This window comes from Corvus cornix, chromosome 5 (assembly GCF_000738735.6).
Source record: "Corvus cornix cornix isolate S_Up_H32 chromosome 5, ASM73873v5, whole genome shotgun sequence".
Lineage (NCBI taxonomy): Eukaryota > Metazoa > Chordata > Aves > Passeriformes > Corvidae > Corvus > Corvus cornix.
Genome location: NC_046335.1, coordinates 54,257,046 through 54,275,168, shown reverse-complemented (window position 1 = coordinate 54,275,168; position 18,123 = coordinate 54,257,046). Strand labels below are relative to the sequence as shown.

Genomic DNA, 18,123 nt, shown 5'->3' with positions numbered 1-18,123 from the left:
TAATAGAATTATATCCGATTCATTTGACATTCTGGTTACTGCCTTCCCACTGATGCCTGAAGTTTTCAGCTTTTATGTAATCTTCATGTATTTGTAGCTTTGTAGACTGTTAAGTGCCTCGGTGTAACTTCTAGTACTTTCCCACCTTTCTTCCCACAGTGAACAGGTACTTATTGACACATTCCTAAAATTCTGTTATGTCTTGCCTGTTACTTCTCCAAGGACATTTTATTTTGCACCATATAATCACAGGCATAAAAAAGGTAGGGTAGGAGGGTAGGGAGATTACCTAACCAACCGCTCCTCTAATTGCCCGATCTTATCAATTGTAAGGATCTAATTCTGAGCGCTGTTTTTTGCCATACTGGGTACCTGAAGGCTTTCAAGTAAAGGTTTGCTTTTATATTATCATTCTAACATGGTCTGGAGAAGTTTGTGTTCTATTTCCAGGCATCACCACTCTTAGTTCACAGATCACATTCTAAGGGATACGTGACTTTGTTAATATAACATGGGAAAGAGCTTAAAGATGAAAATTAGGTCTATGCATCAAGGTACAAGCTGGACTGCAGAGGAAGCTGAACACTTTGTTTAAGGGTACCTGGATATTCCAGTCCCACCTGTTGTATGTCTTCTAATTTCCTGGGCTTCAGATATGTAAAGCCAAAGGCAAGTTAGGAACCATACTGAGTTAGCAGTCCAGAACCTTGGTAAAGCAGAAACTTAAAAACACAGGCAATAGCAAAACTATTTTGTTGAGCATAAGTTTTACAACGTCAATGTATACTATTTCTACAGGAAGGTTTATTCCTAAATCAAGTGTTTTCACTCTTATCAGAATACACTGGAGCCTAAAAAACCTGGACTGAAAAATCAGTATATGTTTTGCCAGTGGGCAGGTTCAGCACAAGAAGCACAGAAACCAGTTTAAGGAATAGTGTAATTTTCTATAATGCAAAACTGTAAAGAATTACACAAGGAGAAGCTCAGCAATGCACCTCAGCATTGCTACCAAAGATTGTCTACAGGGATTGAGGTACAGTACCAGTGACCCTAAGACTTCACCATCCTCCAGAGCCACACAGCAGCTGGGGACCCCTGTGGCAGCCAAGCACTGGAGAGCCCCTCCCGGAACTGAGAATTCCTACAGGTGTGTCCACCCACAGGCAAAGAAGCTTCTGACTGTGCTGGGACAGGGCCCAGCTTGGAGAGGGTGCAATGAACAAGCTCACACAACTTTCAGTGCGGGAACATCTGGGGTCAGCCTCCTCCTGGGTTCCTCCCAAAGCCTGGCCAGGGCTCAAGGAACAACCTAGTGAGTTCCCTTTGCTCCTACACCCCCAAAACCCAGGTGTGGCTTTACCTGGTTTCTAAATACATGTTTCAACAATCAGTGGATACATAGATCATATTGCCAATGATACTTTGATAATGAGTGGATACAAATATAACATTTGGTTGGAAGGTTCAACTGGAGGTCAACTTTGGCTCAGGGCCTGTTTTTCAGGCCTCAGTACTTCAGTACCCCAGCTCAAGGGTAGAAGTTACAGCAGCATGGGAGCTGTAGCTGAAATGACTGTTCTGTACCTCCCATATTCATAGGAAGAGACAAACCTGTCTCCCAGAAACAACACCTCTGGCCTCAGATCTCCATGGACAATCTCTGCTTTGTGCAGCTTCTCTACCACATGCAGAAGATCATGAACAACCAAGAAGAGGATTTCCTTTGTGATGAACTTACGGTCATGGAGAATATCCTGAAAAGAGAATAAACATCTGTCTCTGTACCCTTCTACTTTAGATTAGGTGAAATATTTATAGCTGACCTTTTGTTTCATAATTCATCTGTACAGAGGTAACGGCCCCACCCTAAATTTAGTGTAATCAGATTTTGCCCATGATCAGCCCAGACAGAATTACAAGAACAGTAAACTGTTAGGAAACATTATTCAAAATTGGACAAAAGATCAGGAGGGGGAAATTGAACTGAGGACTGAAATCACTATTGAATTTCAGTGGTATTGCATGCAACAATTCAAAATGCACTTCCAAGACTTAAAGTGTTAATCATTCAGCAAGACATTAAATGCTATGACCTTGCTATAGCTGACTGGAATGTATTGAAAGAGGTCAAGTTAAACAACAGCTTTAGATGCCAATCTTGCTGTGGAATAACATGTGGTTCTTGGCTCCAGTCCTTTATGACTCACAAAGACAGAAAATGTGAAAAATTGGTTCAAGATTGTCTCTGAGAAGCACATGATCTATGAATGAGAAACCAGACCCAACTGAGGCATTAACAGACAGCCGTGATTTGTACACAGATAAAGACCAGAGCATCTATATTGCAGGCTTAAACAGGAGCAGCTCTTCAGCAATGAGCATAGCACCACCCCAAACTCACTACTGGCACCCAAGCAGGAGTTTGCTAAGAATTGTCCTTGGTTTGTCTGTACTGACCCTGAGCGTGAAGCAATTTGTATCTCTGTGCACAATGGCACAGCCATCCTGGTACAGGTAACAGCTGCAATTCTCACTGAAGCTCTGGTCAAAGTCAGAATTCAAACGCTTCTGTAACTCAAGGGTGATATAAAAATCCCAAGGCACAGGCTGAGAATACACCTACAAGAAGGTACATAAGAAGAACATTTATTTTTGGAATAAAGTGAAAATTGCTCATCTTCATATTCTTCTCATTCCTCTTTTTTTCTACTCCCACTTGACCAGGGAAGACATTTTTTGCAGTCAGAAACTTTAATCTAGATCCACAATTCGGAAGAGGACTTGAAGTAGCAAACTTCATGCATGGAATTCAGAAATTAGGGGTTTATATTAATGGATGAGATTTTACCATTTCACACTTCTTGTACAATAACCATCATGCATGTTACCTTTATTGCACATCCCTTTGCATACCACTGGAAAACGCATCGAGCTGGAATGGCAAAAAACATCTTGTATTCTTTATTGTTCCAGTATTCCATTTTGATGCAGTAAGTCTCATTTCCTGCGATGAAAGTTTACATTCATGATCTGTCACAGTAAATAGCTATTCCCAAGTCATTCCCCACCTGCACCACAAAAAACTAAGAGGGTGAGTATGAACCATAAATCAAACCCATCAGAACACAAACTCTGCACTGCAGAGTGTCTGGCACACCTACCCAGCTCAACATCTTTCTTGACCTCCATGTGAGGCAGAGCTCCAGTCTCCAAGTGAAAATCTGGAGAAGCAGATGCTAGCACAGAATCTAAAAGCTTTTCACGCTGTTCAGGGGTCCACAGGAACTGAGCCACATCATCCGCTAAGAAAAAAAACAACATGAAGAGATGAGCTGAAATTACGTTAACTTTCTGCAACTTGGTTATATCTGTCAGTAAAAGTAACCTGGATACTGGAAGCTTTCAATCCACATTCTGATTTACTACCTCTTAGCAAATCAATTCATCTCTTTCCAATAGTTCTGGGAAGTCAATGTGACCCTTGTCTTTATAACTGCCTTACATACCATTATCAGGTCTCAAGGGTTCTACTGTAGCATCATGCAAAATGCATCTTTCACAAGAGACAAAGCTCTGAATTATTTCAGCCACAGCAGAATTCAAACTCATGCTGCAAACCAACACTCCTTTTTTTAAATCCATGCCCAGAGCAAGTGATCAGTTTGGGGTTTTTACATTATGGGGTTTAGGGAAATTTAGTCCTTTGATTACAGCAGAGGTTTTATGTAAGAAAAGGAAAACAAAGTTGGACTCCAACTCTGCTGGTCACTGCAATGTTAAGAACTTAATGGCTTTTTATCTCCTGGAAGACACCTAAGATAATTCCCTGTAGGACTGGACTTAATTTCCTTCATAACAGAACATAAGGTCATTCAACAGACAAGGTGATCTGTAAAAAAGCGATGTAGCCTCAAGTGTTTACTCTGCCTGATCATTTGAGATAAAACACAAGAACTAGATGGTCTCTACTGCCTTCTCCCAAATGCCATGCTGTAATGAGAGAGAACATTTACAGTACACAGGTAAGAACCAGAGTATCTACAGTTATACCCATACTTGTTTGAAAAGCAGTGCAGTAAGTACTGCTCAGGAACCAATTCTGTGAAAGCAGATCCAGGAAACAGAGTAGGCTGGAGGCTACAACGTGTTCCAAGCTTTTGCCATCACAAACCTAGGAAATTTACTGGCATTTTTTTCAGGAATAAACTAACAGACATCTGAAGTAATTTTTATTCTTTACACAGTATTAAGAATTGCTACATCCAGAGTGAGAGCTGCAGTTCAAGGGAGATGTGCATAAATCAAGAAACAAAGCAACAGGAAAGATCCAAAGTTTAAGAAAGGACCATTAAAACATTTGAACAAACGCTTTCTTTTTTTTTTCTGAAGAGATTTTTCGTCTTGCTCTAAAGATTAGTACATATGAGAAAAACAAGTCAAAGATGCATCCAAAATATTCCAGCTATTTCAGTGACATCACTTCTAATTGTATTTTCATTCCAGGTCCCAAGCATGCTTCATCATAAAGTAGTCTGCAAGCACATGAGAACATAATTCTCCAGAGTAGATACACTGCGAATTTTCAAATACGCAATTCTAAGCACCATAAACCAAAATCAAAGGAGTTAAAGCAGGTTAAACAACTTGAAAACCATCATTCAACACAAATCTAATTCCACAGGCCAGATTTTGATGGCTTTTTGTGACCATTTCTGTTCTAACTGTAATCTAAACATTTAGAACAGACAGAAATAAGGGCCTTTAACTAGAAGAAAAAAAACCAAAGAAATTGACTATTTAAGTACCAGTACTGTTTTCCCTCAATAGGAATAAGGATGATACTGTGAAGCAGCACAACAGCTTACAGCATAGTTAAAAGTGCAGATTTAAACCAAAATTATGCAACTTGCACTAGACTCCAAATTCCCATTCATCTTTTTCAAAGTAGTAGCTTATCAGCACATCAGGAGACACACAGTATGATTACAGAGAAAAACGAAGACAAACCAAAATAAAGCCATCTTAGAAGTTATTACTGCCATTCAGTTCAAATTTTTAATTTTGGAATTTGGTCTTATTGCTCCTACAGACTGCCTGCTTTAGTACCTTAAGTAACTTCTCTGTCACCTTAATATTGACATGCTTTGGATACTGACAAGCATTCTGTACTGCACCTTGCTGCTGCTTCAGACAAGGGAGACAAGTTCAGTCACAACTCATAGCAATGGGAAACACACAAAGCACAGTGGGATACAGGAAGGACAGAAGAAACCCCACTTTTTGTCACAGCTGCGAGTTATTAGTTGTGAATGAAATTCAAGGTAGTACTAACCAGTAGCATTTCCACCTCCAGACTCAGTAACCACTTCAGCAGGCAAGCTCTGAGCCAGATCCAGTTTCTCAGTGATCTGCAGATATTTAATAGCAGACATTTGTGTAACAGAGGACAGAGAACCTCCTGAGACTGAAGAACCTGATGAGCGAGTATCTTCCAGGCTTGCTTCCATGATCGGGCTGTAAATAAAGCCATCAACTACTCAGACTTCCCAAAGATACAAGTTGTAGATAATGTCAACCCGGGCACGAGGACAGGATACTGCTCACACCCAGATTTAATTAACATCCCTAGCAGAAAGCCAGTAGTCATGTCAAAGCTTCATTTCAGTTTTGATGATTGATTATACTCAGAAACTTAGTCTGCAGATGATTTTTTTAATCTTCTCTTCCCCCAAATCTGACCGCTACAACAGAAGACATACTGAATATTTATCACTCCCTTTGCTATAAAATTTCAGTGCTTTCAAAGCAGTGAAGGGTTTGGTGGAAAATAACTCCTCCTAATTATAATCAGCACAGTTTTCAAGGAACCTCCCAAGTAAAAAACACCTTCAGCAGGGTATACACGTTTACACACTAACAGCCAGAAAATCCAACTCAGCTCTAGATTAAGAAACTCCCATACAATAGATGTTTTTTCTTCACAACATAAAATGTTGTTTGCTAGTTTTTTGTTCTCTCCAACTTCTTAACTCTGTAGCTCTCCAACTTCTTAACTCTGTAGAAACTAAGCCACAAACACTAAATGCATTTTATATAGTCAAAATGAGCGCAGAAGCCCATGAGTATAAAAGGAACCAGTGATTCTGCTTGTCATGTTTGATAATGAAGACAGAATGCATTTACTAATTTCTCTGCAAGTTATTTTGTTAAAAAACCTTGTTGTTAAGTCCCACAGCAGTAATGCTGAAAAGCCAGGTGGGCTTGCTATTACCTCTTAAATCTGCTCAAGGCAGAGTGGACCCTGAGCTAAAGAAATGGCTCTCCCCACTATATTCTGGTCTTTTCAGAAAACTCCTCCCTTAGCAACACTAAAAGCACAACTGTGAAAGACGTGCAGGAGGAGGGGTTTAAGGTCCTTTACTGTTGATTACCTCAGTTTTTTTACACGAAGAGCTTCAGTGTACGCTCCTTCACACACCAGTGTCTCCTGATTCAGAGGTGCGCTCTCGGATTCTGGACTGTCTTCCTTCAGTTCACTCCGCGAGAAAGCAGGAGCTGGGACTCTCTGAGCTGCCACCCCATGAAAGGGCGTTGAGGCCAGGTGGGCAGCCCTGTTGAAGTCACACGTGTCTTCTGGGTTGGCACAAAGGGTGTTGTTCTTGTAGGAGCCGGTCACAATGGCATCCTCAGTCAAACGTTCAATTCCATTCAGCTCATCCTGAAAAAAAAAGGAGAGACAGTGAAAGGTTGTAGACTTTAAGACAAATTTTTCTTTATTTAAAAGCTGAACATTTCCCTTTCTTCCACTCCACCACCTTCCAACATGAACAGGACACTCAGTCTTCATGAATTCTACTTATTATACAATCCCAGAGTGATCTGGGTTGGAAGGGACCTTAAAGACCATCGAGTTCCACGCCCTGGCCATGGGCAGGGACACCTTCCACTAGCTCCAGGTTGCTCCAAGCCCCATCCAACCTGGCCTGGAACACCTCCAGGGACGAGGCAGCCACAGCATTATAGTTCCAGTATAATCTCATCATCACCCCGTTCAGTTATTGCCATGCCAGACAGCAGTTTAGAATCCTTGCTTTTTACACGTGACGCCAGTCCAGCCTAGCTCGGTCTGACAGCAGCACAGGCTGTGTTGGTGTCTCCTGGGCAGGAAGTCTGCTGTGGGGTGAATTGTTTCCTTACACAGGCTGCTGCTGCTGCTGCTGCTGTGTTTTCCTTGGCAGTCAGAGAATCCATAGGCTTACGAACAGCGAGAGGTTGACGGGCACTTTTCTGGCTACGATCTGCTGAACAACTAAGAAGTTACGGTCAATTACAAATGTATTAGAGCAGCTTCCGATCTCCAACACATTCCTCTCAAGAATTGAAGTCTATTGATAATTTCAATCAACTAATTTCTACTACAGAACTACCAGTATGCAATAGATACAGCTCTCCAGAATGAAGGAGGTCTATAGAGCAGCTTAAATAGTTCCAGGTTGAAGATGAAGAACAGGAGAGTATTTCCTCATCATGGACTCTCAGTGAGGAAATAAAAAATACCCATAGAAACAAAACAAAATGCACACCCCCACACACCCCTGCAAGAAACAGTTATTTCAGCTGCTACACAAAGTGCTTTGATACTTCCGTTTTCCTTCCCTCTGAAATCTAGGTCTTGCATAATTCTACCTTATATTCTGATTTGTCAAAGTAGAGGATTCATCAAATATAGAGAAAGATGGAGCAGCAGCCAGTGGGGGAAGCAGACCTACATCTGTAAAGAAAAACCAAGAGGCTCTATCATATCCACAGTTTTTCCAAAATAGCATATCCAACACTACTTAAAATGGTTAACACCTTGTCTTAAAAGTACTGCTCCTAGCAGGCAGTTACAGAGCTGGCATATAAAGAAACCCATTAAAAAAGGCTTGGGTTTGTCACATTAATGAACCACGCATTTACCACCATATTATGTGAGCTAACGTGCTGGTTTCACACTACGCTTCAGAATTTGTACCTTTTTTTGCAAGGCTGCCCTCATTTCTCTGTTCCTCCTCAGAGTTTACAAATGGATTTCCATTGTGGGTATCTGGGCACACATCAGGAGTCTGGATAACCTCTGTCAACAGCAACAGAGTCAGGTCGGATCAGAAGTAAATTTCTTCAGGATGTGACCTTCCTAACACAACTTACCAAAATCAAAGATATACAATTTCTGTCTGTATTCCTCTACCAAAACCTCCAGGGGAAAAGGACTTAAGGAAGTATCAATCTAATGGTAGCATTAAACTCTTCTGAGATTTTAGTAAGACTGCAAACATGAAAGATGGAAGAAAACTTTCCAGCTGCTGAAAGGAAAATGCTCTTTTGCTTGGAAGTTCTTTCACATAGTGACAGCTCTCAGATCTCAGATGCCCCATGTTGTGGTCAATATGGTAAAAGGCACTACTAGCACACACACTGTCATTCTTCTAATCCACCTAGGCTTTGGGTTTTACTTTGCTGCCATCTCGGTACTCCTGGAACACTTCCCTTTAACCAAACCTTCTCCTTGACGCTAAAAAACTTGACTACTTACCCTCAGAACAAGATGGTTTCTGTAGTTGAGTATCTTCATAGACCTGGAATTCACTGTGAAAAACAGAAAAGAAACAAGTTTGTATTCTACAGACGTTCACAAAACGTGAACAAACCCTGTAAAAACAGTAAGCCAAGATGACAAGTGCTACTTGCAAGAAGTTAAGATCCCTCAGACAAATAATCAAGCATATGGAAAAAGAGCACACATCCTGGTTACAGGCTGATGCCAATGCTTTATTCCATTCTACCTGCAAAAACAGGCTGTTAGTGATCCATGTTATTACTCGTACCTAAATATCCTCACAAGTCTTCTCACTGCTGGCTAAAAACCCCTCTATTACCTTTGTGACTGAGGCTGTTTCTCCCCATATCCGGTTGCACTGGAAAAAGTAAATGCTTGCATTCCCAAAGGTGCAGAAGCTCCCGTTATCTCTGCTGCCTGTGGAAACAAAGCCGCACTTCGATTCTACAGTGGTGGAAGTGCAAACCAGGCAAAAAGGTTCCAAAAATATGGTGATAATCCCACGTAGTCATTAAAACCCTGATAGATAACAGTTGTCTTTAGCCATTTTTATTTATACTTAGCTTACTTGCATGAAGAAAGTCCACTTTCATTGCATACTGCAGTTAAATGCATCATTTACTCTTTGCAACCATATATAAACTTTAACAGGTAACTAAAGTCTCCTGTGAAGGACATGTAAGCAGTTACATAGCTTACAACAAAGTCACGACTGTTTCATTATTTAAAGTATTTACTATGAAGGCATTGTTTTGGAAACGGGGAAGCAAAGGAGAGAAAGAGAGAATATACTTTATTAGTGAAGAATCCGGTCACAAGAAATTTAAAATGTGTTAGAAGAATATCAGATATGCTTCCTTTTGGCTTTTATTTAAAATTGCAGCTACTTGGAAAAGAACAGTGAAATCAGAACAATACCGGTTCATGGGATTGTTGCTGCTTGTCACCTTCTTTCCTCTTTAATTTCTTTTCCAGCTCCTCAATTTTCCTTTGTATTTCTTCCTTCTTCCGTTCTATGGCTTGTATTTCATCTAAGGAAAAAAACACCTGTAAGGCCCAATGCGTATTTCACATACAGTCGGTGGGTACAGCCTGAATTGCCAAGGGACCAAAACTTCTGGTGGTCTTTCCCTGTCCCACAGCTTCCATATAAAGCTGTTGAATATGTTACTGGCTCTGTACCTCAGAGCAGTTAAACAACTATCCCAGTAGAAAAACAGAAGCAGCTGCAATACAGACAGAAGCAAATACACTTTTATGACTCCATCTGGAAAGCCTTACTTGCTTCAGCCCACTTTGAAACATACCTTCGTCTTTCTTTCTCGCTTTCTTCCTGTAGATTTCAGCTCGGATCTCTTCAAAAGAGAATTCATCAACTCCAGCATAAACTTTCTCTTTGCAGTACATCACCATCTCTTTTTTTTCCTGAGCATCCTGCTGGTGATGCTGCACTCGCTGCAGTGGGTCCTCCTGCTCCTCAGGTTTGCGAGTACTTAACACACGGTTTATGCTGGGCTCAATTTTGCAGGGAGTCCTGAAAAAACATGATTTTATTACTTGGACTTTGTGTACTTCATTGTAGCACAGAAAAGCAGGCACTGGAGACAACTGGGCTAATTCCAGGGTCTGGTTTTGGAGTAGTGCAAAGACATTCTGTTCTCTGCTTAGAAAACTACACAAGAAAATTGAAATGAGTAACAGCAAAGGCCAGCATACTACTCAGAATTGTCTGATAAATAAATAAAGCAAAACAAACAACAAAATACAAATCCAACCTGAACTGTCAACAAGGTCGAGTCAAAAGCAAATAAAATTCTTATGATGTCTGAACTGCCGTGCATCCTGAAGCAGGACCTGTTCAATTTAGCTCCATCGAGCTGTGTGACCACAGGCGTGACAAGTCCCTAAACTCTGGCTTGTAGGATGGTTCTCTGGGAGCAAAGGGACACAGGACAAAAGGCACTTAAAAAGGGAAGCTCTTGGGCCAGATGAAACCTCCATGCTAATTTCAGGAGAGAGGAAGCAACACTGGTACACCTTTACCAACACCAGCAATCCAGCCGACTTCAGCAGGATTAACTCACATCTGGGAGTGATCATGGGGCAAACAGGTGCTCTTAATGTTTGAGTTCTAAAGCTTATTTTGGGGAGTGTGGGGATTCATAACTAAGATCACAACAGGGTCCTTCTGCCCAGAACTCTGGACAACAACTGATGGCAGGATTTGCATCACATTTACAAAGTTTCAGCACAACACTTCCAGACTATTTGGCAGGTGACCATGGGAGCATGAGGAAACGGATTCAAAGGCAGAAAAAAAAAAAAAAAAAAAAAATCTACTTTTAAGATTTCAACGACATAATCTAAACCTACCTACCAAGTCTCTGCCTAAGTCGCTTAGAGCTAACTCAGCACGGCGTTCAGCTCTACCCACTCCTTCCCTCTCCCTGGTATGAAAAGCTGCTGCCTTCGGTAAGTAACAAATCCTCATCCGAGAGACCGGCATGCCAAGAGGTTTAACCGTGTGGCATCACTGACTTTCAGGAGAAAGAAACAGTCTTAGACAGGAATGCAGTTTTTTACCTATTCTTCAACTAAACCACGGCAGAGCCTTGGTCAGAGCTATTCTGCAGTCCACACGCAATCCATGCTGCTCACCACCTCTCAGCATTCCTTGATTCCATGCAATTCAGAGCTGTGGGAACTGCCTGTAATATCCAACAGGCTTTTCCACTTCTCTCTCAGAAAGAGCCTGTCTATTCCCTGGCTGTCATTAGCCACAGAAAGGTAGAGCAACCTTGCAAAAGAATGCGTTTTCCTCTGCTCCAACAAAACCACCCCATCTCCTGGGATTTATCAGCATTTCAGGGAGCACTGTACAAGCAGCACACTCACTCCTCCACGACCTAAGCAACACTGTTGGCATGGCAACTCTGATAGCTTATTTCAGAAGAAAACTCCAGATACGCTGAGCACAGAGCTCCCAAGATAGAAAAGAACCAGCCACAAGTCTGCCTCAATTTGGGGCTGCTTCACAGCAAACAGCACCCTAAGACAGGTAGCTTGTGGTTTTGTGTAAACACACTGAGTGAAGTGATTACACTAATTAGCATATTTAAATATGATCTAGGCTCCCACATCATCAGCAGCTCTGAACACGTCCCATGTCCTTATGCAACCTCTGCTGAAGCCTCTGTCATCAAGCTGCGGCACTAATTGCTCCCAGGCTGGCAGATTTTTAAATTCTTGTAGCTCAAGACGCTTAAGGACTTGGCAAAACAACTCCGAATTTTAGGAAGCGGCTTTGAGAATTCCAAATGCAATCCCCCATCTCCAACTCTTAGACTCACATCATTTGTGGCTGAACTGACTCATCCACATAGGGGGTGAAACTGGGCACTGGGTGGGGCACTTCCATGCCAGAATTCACAGTTCTGCGAGGACGCTGCGGAAGGAAAGGCAAATTAAACTTGACAGAGACTTTTCCAAGATCAATTCCCTTCTCACACAGTCACAGCCCACCAGCTCAACACTGGCACCTAAAAGGCAAGGCATGCTCCTCCTGTGTGCCCTCATCAGCCCCAGTTTCTGTTAGCCTGAGGGAATGTTACATCCATATCCAGGGATATATATACATACTATCCTGTTATCCCAATATCCTATTTAAATTAGACATATAAATGCCACGGTCCTCATTTTACAGCCAAGATTGTCCCAGTTCGTTGATAATATTCATTCTCCTGTCCACCAACAGCCTCCAGACTTGGGGTGGGGTTTTTTTTCCAATTTTCCCATCACAGGCCATTTCAGCACCACAGAAATCCCTTAACAGCTCCTGAGGTCCATTAGTTAAGGAGGGGAGGTGGAATTTAGTCTGACAACACGTTACTCTCATCGGCCTAGTTGAATTCTCTGGCACTCTTCAGCACAAAAAAAAGGTGATGTGGTGGGAATACTTCACAAACTCACTCCTCTTTTCCATCATTTCCCAAACTGCTTACTGAGCCATCTTGACACCAGCAATAAGAGAAACCCCTTCTTCCCTGGGCAGGTTTTAAGATCTCAGAGCATTCACCAAAGGTTATTCTTGCACTGCCCTTCAGTGGAGGGGAATTAAACATCCTCAACTCTTCTGCCAGAAACAGGATATTTTATTTCATTAAATCTAAGAAATTTCATTAAGGCGGGAGCAGAGAGAACTCTAAGGGCAGACATTAAAAGAAATATGGAAGCACTCAGAGATCAGAATGAATGTGTCAAGTAGCACAAAGAGACTGAGAAGTTTTATATTAATAATTCTTCCTCATTCTTCTCAGCTAAATTAAACCTGTGATTTACTAAACTTGTCCATTCATTTAACCAAATTGCTTTCTATCTGAAAAGAATATTCCTGGAGTTTCCCTCCATTTTAGCCTGGTTGCATCCTTCCCTCATTTGAGGTTTTGTTACTAAGCTTCACTTACAACAGTGTCCATATTGAGAAGATGAAAATATTTTTGTCCTCTTGATGCCTGAAGTTTTCAGCTTTTATGTAATCTTCATGTATTTGTAGCTTTGTAGACTGTTAAGTGCCTCGGTGTAACTTCTAGTACTTTGCCACCTTTCTTCCCACAGTGAACAGGTGCTTATTGACACATTCCTAAAATTTTGTTATGTCTTGCCTGTTACTTCTCCAAGGACATTTTATTTGGCACCACGTAACCACAGGCATAAAAAAGGTAGGGTAGGAGGGCAGAACCCAGGGTGGGACATTACCTAACCAACCACTCCTCTAGTTGGACAATATTGGCCAGATACTCTAATTGCCCAATCTTATCAATTGTAAGGATCTAATTTGGGGCACTATTTTTCGCCATATTGGGTACCTGAAGGCTTTCAAGTGAAGGTTTGCTTTTATATTATCATTCTAACATGGTCTGGAGAAGTTTGTGTTCTATTTCCAGGCACCAATCTCATGACTTTCTAGTGTTCTTTTCTGAGCTACAAAGAGCATGGGAGCACTGGGGGTTATCTGAGCACCTATGAAACAAACCTGATCTCACAGGATTGATTCCCTTCAGACAATCCCTTGCATCACTTCTCCAGAACAGCCTAAGCACCTGTAGCTCAGCTGCTTCTTTTGATGTTTAGTTTAAGCCATTGGAAGCTACTTTCTGTGATCCTATTGTCAGGATAAATATTCCATTGATACAGCAGTTGAATTCTTTTGATCTCCGCTCTTCTGTTTTCCTCACAAGCACTTCAAAACAAGACTTGCAGAATGCTGTACATGGCTTATTTTCACAATTCAGGCAACAAGTCCTTCCTTCAGCTTGTATTTTCCAATATAATTTAACTCTTACGCTTCTTCCTTACAGGTTTAACTAATGCCTGGCTTCTCTCCCATTCCTTGGCTAATGCTTTCCCTCTTACATTCCTTTTCTGCCCTCCAAACAGTTTAGCAGGCCACCTCTGCCAATTCTTACGGTTAGCGAGAATTTCAAGTCCTTGATTTTAAAACTCCACAGAGTTTTTAAACCTTATTCTAGCAATATCAGCTTGCTAAACTTGAATGGAGTATGCATGGCCAGGGACTCTCCAGAAGGAGAGCAACTCTTCACAAGGGCATGCAGTGACAGGACAAGAGGGAATGGCCTTAAGCCAAAGGAGGGTGGGTGTGGATGAGATATTGGGAAGAAATTCTTCCCTGGGAGGGTGCTCAGGCACTGGCACAGGTTGCCCAGAGAAGCTGTTGCTGCCCCATCCCTTCAAGTGTCCAAGGCCAGGTTGGATGGGGCTTGGAGCAACCTGGTCTAGTGGAAGGTGAAACCAGATGATCTATAAGGTCCCTCCCAAGTCAAACAGTTTCACGATTCTATGATTAAATCTGTATTTACAATAGACACAAACCACAGGCAAGGGAGAAAGACACGACCTCTGCCTCAGAGATCAGAAGTCATCAGCTTACACACACCTTCCTCTCTTTTCCCAGTCCATTTCAAGCCTCCTTACCCTGCCAGAGTTCCAAGGTCCAGCACTGAGTTCGTTCTCCTTGGCCCTGGGAACTGGAGGCGCTGGCCATGACTGTGCTGTAAGTGTAGGAATCTCAAGTCCAGACACAGAATTTTCATCAAACACAGCAAAACTTGGAGTATTGGAAAGCTGCAGAGAAGGCAGAGGCTGGCTGTTTGGGTTTATGGCTATAAGGAGAAAGATTTAAGTCAATTAACCTTCAACTGTCACATTCAATTGCAAATTCCACGTTACAGAGATGAAACTCCTCCAATAACAGGTTGTTTCAGCTCTGGAATGTACCTTTAACTGCATCTCCCACACGACTAATGGGGGCTCTCACTTTTTTCTTCCCTCTGCCTTTGAGATCTGCCAGTGAACTTCTCTGAGGCTCTGCAATTTCCAGCAATCCCATATTGTCTCCATCAGGACTTTCCTCAAGTGCCAGTAGTGTCTGCCGAGAAACACGGGCCTGAAACTGCCTAGAAAAAAAACATTGGAGAACTTAGCATAACCTTCCCTACCCCAGGAACCGAGGGGAAAATCTAAGTTTGTCCCTTACTTGTGATGAGCCTGGAGTTTTTCCAAAGGCTCAGCCTTGCGCTGGAGCCCTTCCTGGAATATCAGATCTGCTTTCCTGAAGCTCCCCCTGGCCTCGAGCGCCTCCGCCCAGGTGATGTAGAGCAGGGCCAGCGTGGTGCCGATCTCCTGGCTGCGCAGGTAACTGTACAGATCCAAAGGCTCGTTGCAGCAATCACCCTGAAACGACCCAAGTATGCCAACAATCACACGGTACTGCAGAGGGTTCCCAGTCAAAATCTGCATTTCAATGCCCCCAGCAAGACCCCACTGATTTCAATACAAATCTGACAGGAGCAGCTGTAAGGCCAGTACATGGCATTTTATCATTTCTTGTTTGAATCTGAGGTAATTCAGTGACTGAATTACACCATATTAGCATTCCGGAGAACAGCTATTTTAGCTTCAGATGAAGTATAGCACATTCCTTGCCAGTTTTGGAACTGGTAAATTAGCTCAGCAAGCTAAAGCTGGGGAAAGCTGCTTTGAAAAGATGTGGAGAACAAAAATTACAGCAATGGAGAGACAGGGCAGGACCAGAACACGCTTAGCTTGGTTTAGAGTTTAAAAGTATGTGGATAGAAGACAGCTAGATGCTAAAATATCTGGTAGGACAGATACATTTTAGATGACGTATCTTTAAATTGCTTCTCTTTCTCCTTAAATAAATATTTGAGCTCTATTTATTCAAGGCAGCTTTTCCAAAACAAAAACTTCTTGAGTTTGTAGCTGTCCAAAGTGAACAACCCTAAAAAACAGTCTGGAAATGAGAAGCAGAATTCAAGAGTAACATGTTTGCAGGAAAGTACATCAAATATTGCACCCATTGTACAACACTGTTTGAGTCCTGTCACAAAATCAACTTAGCTGTATGCAGACAACGTGACAAGTCCCAAGGAAACGCAGCCCCCAAGAGATATTCCTGAAACACTCACAAACTTGAGCCAGAGATTAAGATAGCGAGGATCTTTGTAGTATCGCTGCTGCCCGTGGAGGGCTCTCACTGCTCTTTCCAGAACTCCTGCGAGGTTGCCATCCTTGCCACCCCCAGGGAAGGTCTGCTCTGTCCACTTGATGTACCTAGAGACAGAATGTGTTCATAGTAAGTCAGTTCTTAATAAGCATCTGTAAAATACAAAGAGATGAAGAAAAAAATAGGCACAACATTGAAACACAATATAACACTAAAAAGCAATTATAGAACTTAGCTTTTAATGAGTTTCTTATTAAATTAGAATCTGTTCCCCTTGCTTTTACAAGGATGTCTGACCATTCAACTCTTTTTTCTGAAATAAAGGGAAACTTACCGCTCCCACACATCCAGAGGATCATCTCCAGAGTAAAATCGTATTTCTGCTTCAAACTCCCTAAAAGATAAAATTATTCATCCAATAAATACATTTGTATCACTATAAATTTCTTGTACATTACAAACTAAGAGTTATTTTATTAAAAAGCACAGCCAAATCTCCATACTGTTTGCTGTTTAAATGCTTCATTGCAAACATAAAAAGTTGAAGTCTGTACTACACAGCACCTGCAGTGACTAGTTCTAAAATCCTAGAGTGTGATAATAGTATAGAGATCAGTTACTAGACTTCTTTTATGCCTTTTTTAACGCCTATTAGATTAGTACAGTTAAAGAAGACATAGATAAAATGAGCAGGAGGGAGGAAGGGGAAAGGAGCTGCTATAACATCACTCACTGTTTTTTAAGCTGCACAGCAGTGTGGCTGGAGGAGTCCTGCTGAGCCAGCGCCTCCTGCAGGCTGGACATCACCCGCCCCTGCCTGAGGGGCTGCACATTCTCCTTGCTCAGCTCCCACTCGTGGCTGCCCTCCTGGAACATGACCGCCTCTCCTTTAATCCTGCGTTTAACAAGAAATGGACACCTGTAATGCTGGGTACTGACCCGAAACCTGACAGAGCCGGCTTTCCTCAGCTCATTTGTCCCCGAGTTTTCTGTGCAGCCAAAACATGCCGCTTAGATGCCCAACTTTTAGAAGGATTTGGAGGTTTAATTCTCCTCCACGGGAAATATATGTAAAAAGAGCCAATCTTCACAGTGAAGAACTGCAGGCAGGCGATGTTAGCAGGAAAGGCCACTAAGATTAACCCATTTCCCTCCCCAGTGACTACTCTTTTCCCTGCTCCGAGACCCCCACCTTCCTCACAGGGGCTAGCGATGGGTGCGCTCCGGCCAGGGGGAGCCTCAGCGAGGCTCAGTAGAGCCCCTATGGCTCTTCACCAGTTGCAGGAACCGTTGCAGAAGGCGGGGGACACAGCCGAGCCTCGACCCCTGCGGGGAGGCGGCGGGGACTCCTCGCCGGCACCGAGGGGAGGCGAGGCTGTTGGTTCCCCGGGACGCACCGCCCCACGCCGGGACCGGAGACCCCGCACTGTCCGGGCAGCCGTGCCAGGCAGAATAATACGTCTCAGAGAGCCACAGCCGCGAGCGCCAAGTACCTCATCCCCTACAGCCCCTCACGGATCCCACAATCCCTCCGCCTTACACACCTCACAGCCCCTCAAGGACTCCCACAGCCCTCCGCGCCCTCACGGGACCCCACAGCCTCTCAGACCCGTGCGCCTCACACCTTACAGACGCTCAGGACCGCCTCAGCTCTCAGCCCCTCACAGACCCCACAGAGCACCTCACAGACCCTTCACAGCCACCCAGAGACGCCCACAGCCCCACACACCTCACAAACCACAGCCCCTCCGGGACCTCCGAGCGCCTCACAGGCGCGCGCACCCCACAGCCCTCAGCCGCGCACACCTCAGTAATCCGAAAGGCTTCAGTCCCGTGCACCTCACAATTTACAGCCCCTCAGCCCCACAGGAATGCCATAGCCCACCCCCAGCCCCTCAAGCCGTACGCACCTCACGGCTCCTCAGCCCCACAGGGATCCCCGAGCGCCTCTCAAGGACTTCACACCCATCAGCTCCGC

General features: G+C 43.1%; 1 protein-coding gene across 6 annotated transcripts in view; it reads right to left on the bottom strand.

The window, feature by feature from the left end:
• BUB1B (BUB1 mitotic checkpoint serine/threonine kinase B) overlaps nucleotides 1-18,123 on the bottom strand; it is a 33,102-nt gene that overhangs the window by 6,234 nt on the left and 8,745 nt on the right. For 4 of the 6 annotated variants that reach the window (XM_019289401.3, XM_019289404.3, XM_019289405.3 and 1 more), the window contains 20 exons: nucleotides 16,879-17,040; nucleotides 16,480-16,539; nucleotides 16,108-16,252; nucleotides 15,156-15,352; nucleotides 14,897-15,075; nucleotides 14,594-14,781; nucleotides 11,953-12,047; nucleotides 9,910-10,136; nucleotides 9,521-9,633; nucleotides 8,922-9,019; nucleotides 8,579-8,631; nucleotides 8,018-8,119; nucleotides 7,690-7,774; nucleotides 7,201-7,312; nucleotides 6,435-6,721; nucleotides 5,336-5,517; nucleotides 3,165-3,305; nucleotides 2,892-3,007; nucleotides 2,461-2,622; nucleotides 1,615-1,757 (listed from right to left, as the gene is read on the bottom strand). In XM_019289401.3, coding sequence (XP_019144946.3) covers nucleotides 1,615-1,757; nucleotides 2,461-2,622; nucleotides 2,892-3,007; nucleotides 3,165-3,305; nucleotides 5,336-5,517; nucleotides 6,435-6,721; nucleotides 7,201-7,312; nucleotides 7,690-7,774; nucleotides 8,018-8,119; nucleotides 8,579-8,631; nucleotides 8,922-9,019; nucleotides 9,521-9,633; nucleotides 9,910-10,136; nucleotides 11,953-12,047; nucleotides 14,594-14,781; nucleotides 14,897-15,075; nucleotides 15,156-15,352; nucleotides 16,108-16,252; nucleotides 16,480-16,539; nucleotides 16,879-17,040 — 2,847 coding nt within the window. Of the gene's footprint in view, nucleotides 1-1,614; nucleotides 1,758-2,460; nucleotides 2,623-2,891; nucleotides 3,008-3,164; nucleotides 3,306-5,335; nucleotides 5,518-6,434; nucleotides 6,722-7,200; nucleotides 7,313-7,689; nucleotides 7,775-8,017; nucleotides 8,120-8,578; nucleotides 8,632-8,921; nucleotides 9,020-9,520; nucleotides 9,634-9,909; nucleotides 10,137-11,952; nucleotides 12,048-14,593; nucleotides 14,782-14,896; nucleotides 15,076-15,155; nucleotides 15,353-16,107; nucleotides 16,253-16,479; nucleotides 16,540-16,878; nucleotides 17,041-17,337; nucleotides 17,976-18,123 lie in introns of those variants that run through there. The other 2 variants (XM_019289406.3, XM_039553087.1) reach the window with 2 other exon arrangements.